Source organism: Verticillium dahliae, genomic scaffold (assembly GCF_000150675.1).
Source record: "Verticillium dahliae VdLs.17 supercont1.7 genomic scaffold, whole genome shotgun sequence".
Classification (NCBI taxonomy): domain Eukaryota; kingdom Fungi; phylum Ascomycota; class Sordariomycetes; order Glomerellales; family Plectosphaerellaceae; genus Verticillium; species Verticillium dahliae.
The window spans coordinates 1,442,706-1,445,588 of NW_009276917.1; the positions used below are offsets into that span (position 1 = coordinate 1,442,706).

Sequence of the window (2,883 nt, forward strand, 5' to 3'; positions counted from 1 at the left end):
ATTCGTGACCCAGGAACTGAGACGGCAGTAGGAACGGATTTGCATTTTCTCTCCCCGTCCATCATGTCATTGGACAAGGTCGTTTCTTTACCAGAAGAAGCCTTCTGCGCAGGGCCAAGATGGAGAGGTGGAAGAGGGAGGGGGATACCCACTGTTTCATGTATATTTTTACCTCGGGGCGCACAGGGACTAGGATCGGCGGTCGGACGGCCGGGCATCAGGAAAACGGCTTGGCAGCACAGCAGAAGCGCGGTCGGTGCGGATGGCGTTTATTTTGTTTTTCCGACAACGACAATCGGTCGAAACGCGTACGAACTTGTACCGATTCAGAGCCCGTGTATCTGGTCATCTGTGTCGATACGAATAGACGCTTTCTTGGCTATTTGTGACTCGTCGATTTGTCAATGTGAGACTTATACTGATGGAGTCGCTATACTCTCTCCCAAGTCTGTCAAGCAATGCTCATGAGCTCGGTTGCATTTCCTATGGAATACCCATGCAGCTCAATCGCCAGCATCCATCAATTTCCCCGTGCCCTTCAACAGACGGGTCACCCTCATCTGGTCTTGGCCGCCTTCCCCCCCGGTCCTTCAGACTCTTCGTTTGATACATTCTCGTGACACGGCCTTGCACCTCGTCTTCGTCCTTGAGCACTCTTCTGCAAAAGCCAAACCATGTATCCATATTCGTACCAGTCCAATTTTGGAGTCCAGTTACAGGTAATATGATAGCCGCTCCCGATCCGATCCCGCGCCCGTAATGACAATGAACCGTGTTTGCCCTGGCATCGCGTCCTGCCCTGCCTCCCCCAGTTGTTCTGCCCATTGAGCCCTAGCCCGTGCAAGTCTGCAAAACCCCGAGACCAGCACTTTGTGCTGCAAGGTACACGCGGCCGTCTAATCTGACGTCAAAACGCCCGCACCCATCAATGAAATCAAGCAATCAATCTGGGGCAACTCCTGACATTTGTGAAACGTCGCCGCTGTTGGTAAGAGGGGGTATTGGTGAAGGAGGAAATCGTAAAAGTGAGATGTCGTGAAAGGGGGGTAGGTGGCGGGTGCGTGGCATACGGCAGTCCTACCCATGCAATGTACATAGAACATGAGTTTTTGCGACATATTCAGCGCCGCTGAAGTCCCTTCAGTCCATGTAGAAGTCTCCCTTGAGAATACGCTCCTGGAAAGCGTCGGGCTTCTTTCGCTGGGGCTCAGGAGCCTTGGGCTTCATGGCGGCGGCCTGCGCGGGCGGAGCGGGCATGTCGGACACAGATTTAGCGCGGTCGTGCATGGCGTTGCCGTTGCCACGGGGTGGCGAGGTGGACGCAGTCGAGCCAAAGGAGAATGACGGTCGGGGGCCCTGGACAGAGCTCTCAGCTCGAGACTTGAGTTGCTCGGACCAATTAAATCCTTGATCTGCCCAAGAGAAGAATTGTTAGCCCAGGATCAATCGAGTGATGCATTGCTTGCCAGGGAGATGATCGTGTCTTTCGGCATGCGCAGTCGTTGAGGTCCGCCCCCTGCAACGGGTGCAGGTGGACGACGACGAGCTGGTGCGGTTGACTTTGTGGGAATCGCACCTGTTCTCGTCGAGGGAACTCGGGGGTTCACACTGCTTCGTCTGCCGCTCATGGTAGACATTTGATGAAGGGGAGCATTGGAGGGGACAGATGTTGATGCAGATGGGTGATTACCATTTGGCGCTGAGGGGCTTCCGCCACCTGGACGAACATTGCGCATGGCGGGGGCCCCAAAGCTCATACGGCGGGCGAAAGGGGTAGTGGGGGGAGCGCGTACGACCTCCTCTTCGTCAATGGCGTTCTCGTCAAACGAGTCAGAGTTAGTCGACATGCTGCCTCGTCGAAAGCCGGTGAAGGGGCTGGAGTTGGTAGGCGATGTGCCAGCCAGGCCGATGCCCGTTGTGGCAACAGAGAGACGTCGTCGCTGGGCCTCACTGTTCTGGTAGTTCTGGCCGACCGAGGTCGAGTTGCTACGGAAAAGGCCAGCCAGGGCCTGCTGGGTGACTGAGCCGCGGCGTCGGTGGTTCATGTCGGCGTTGTTGTTGGCGTTTTCGTTTGACATGATGGCGGTTGAGGTGTATGGCGAATCGTCTATTTGTAGTTTTGCAGCGTTGACTATTAGGTGGTGGGTTGGTGTGGTGTTGGATGGTGTGAGAAGGAATAGAAATCGAAAGACGAGTCGTTCGAGAGGGGTCCGGGGGGGGGGGGGGTTACGGGTAGGTGGAACGTGGGTTTATATATCAGAGTGGGAAATGGACTGATTGGGTAACACCCCGCAGAGCCGGTGGTGGAGGGTAGGATGGTTGGTGTCTTGTGATGGCACGGGCACAATGCACGAGTCGAGCGAGGAGGTGCTGGCAAGGACAGTGTGGTGCGTGGCCTGATGCTGATCCCGAACGGGGTTTGATCAAGGGGCTTTCCGTCGAAGGCTTTGTGCGGCGAGAGATCGACAAGCCAGCACGGAGAACGATTGGGGGTTTTGATGAAGGTGACGTCGAGGCGCTGCGATTCGAGACAGGGGATGGCCAGGAAATGCAAATGAATCGAGAGCGATGCAGCGATTGAGGGAAAAAAGGTTGGGGATCAGAATACGGACGAGGGTGGCCCTTGAGCAGAAGGGAATTGATTGTCAGGGTGCGGTATGTGGCAGTGTGGGGGAGGAGCCGTAAGGGGGGCGAATCCAAACTGTTGGCGAGACACGGGTTGGTTTGGTGTTGGTTGGGACTTGTTGGCTGGTGTGTCTTGTTTGTTTGTCCGGTGGTGAATTTCTGTCGCAGGGAGTGGCACTTTTTTCTTTCTTTCCTGTTGATGAGGATAGAGATGGGTACCTAGGTTGCTAGAACGATGGAGATGAAGAGAAGAAGATG

At 55.3% G+C, this 2,883-nt stretch overlaps 1 protein-coding gene across 1 annotated transcript; it reads right to left on the bottom strand.

Moving 5' to 3' along the window:
* Positions 1 to 1,140: 1,140 nt before the first annotated feature.
* Positions 1,141 to 2,078, bottom strand: VDAG_04546 (uncharacterized protein; the record flags this gene model as incomplete). The annotated part of the gene is made up of 2 exons (XM_009650993.1): positions 1,141 to 1,412; positions 1,577 to 2,078. 2 exons carry the CDS (start codon positions 2,076 to 2,078, stop codon positions 1,141 to 1,143), a joined length of 774 nt encoding a protein of 257 aa, XP_009649288.1.
* Positions 2,079 to 2,883: the final 805 nt, after the last annotated feature.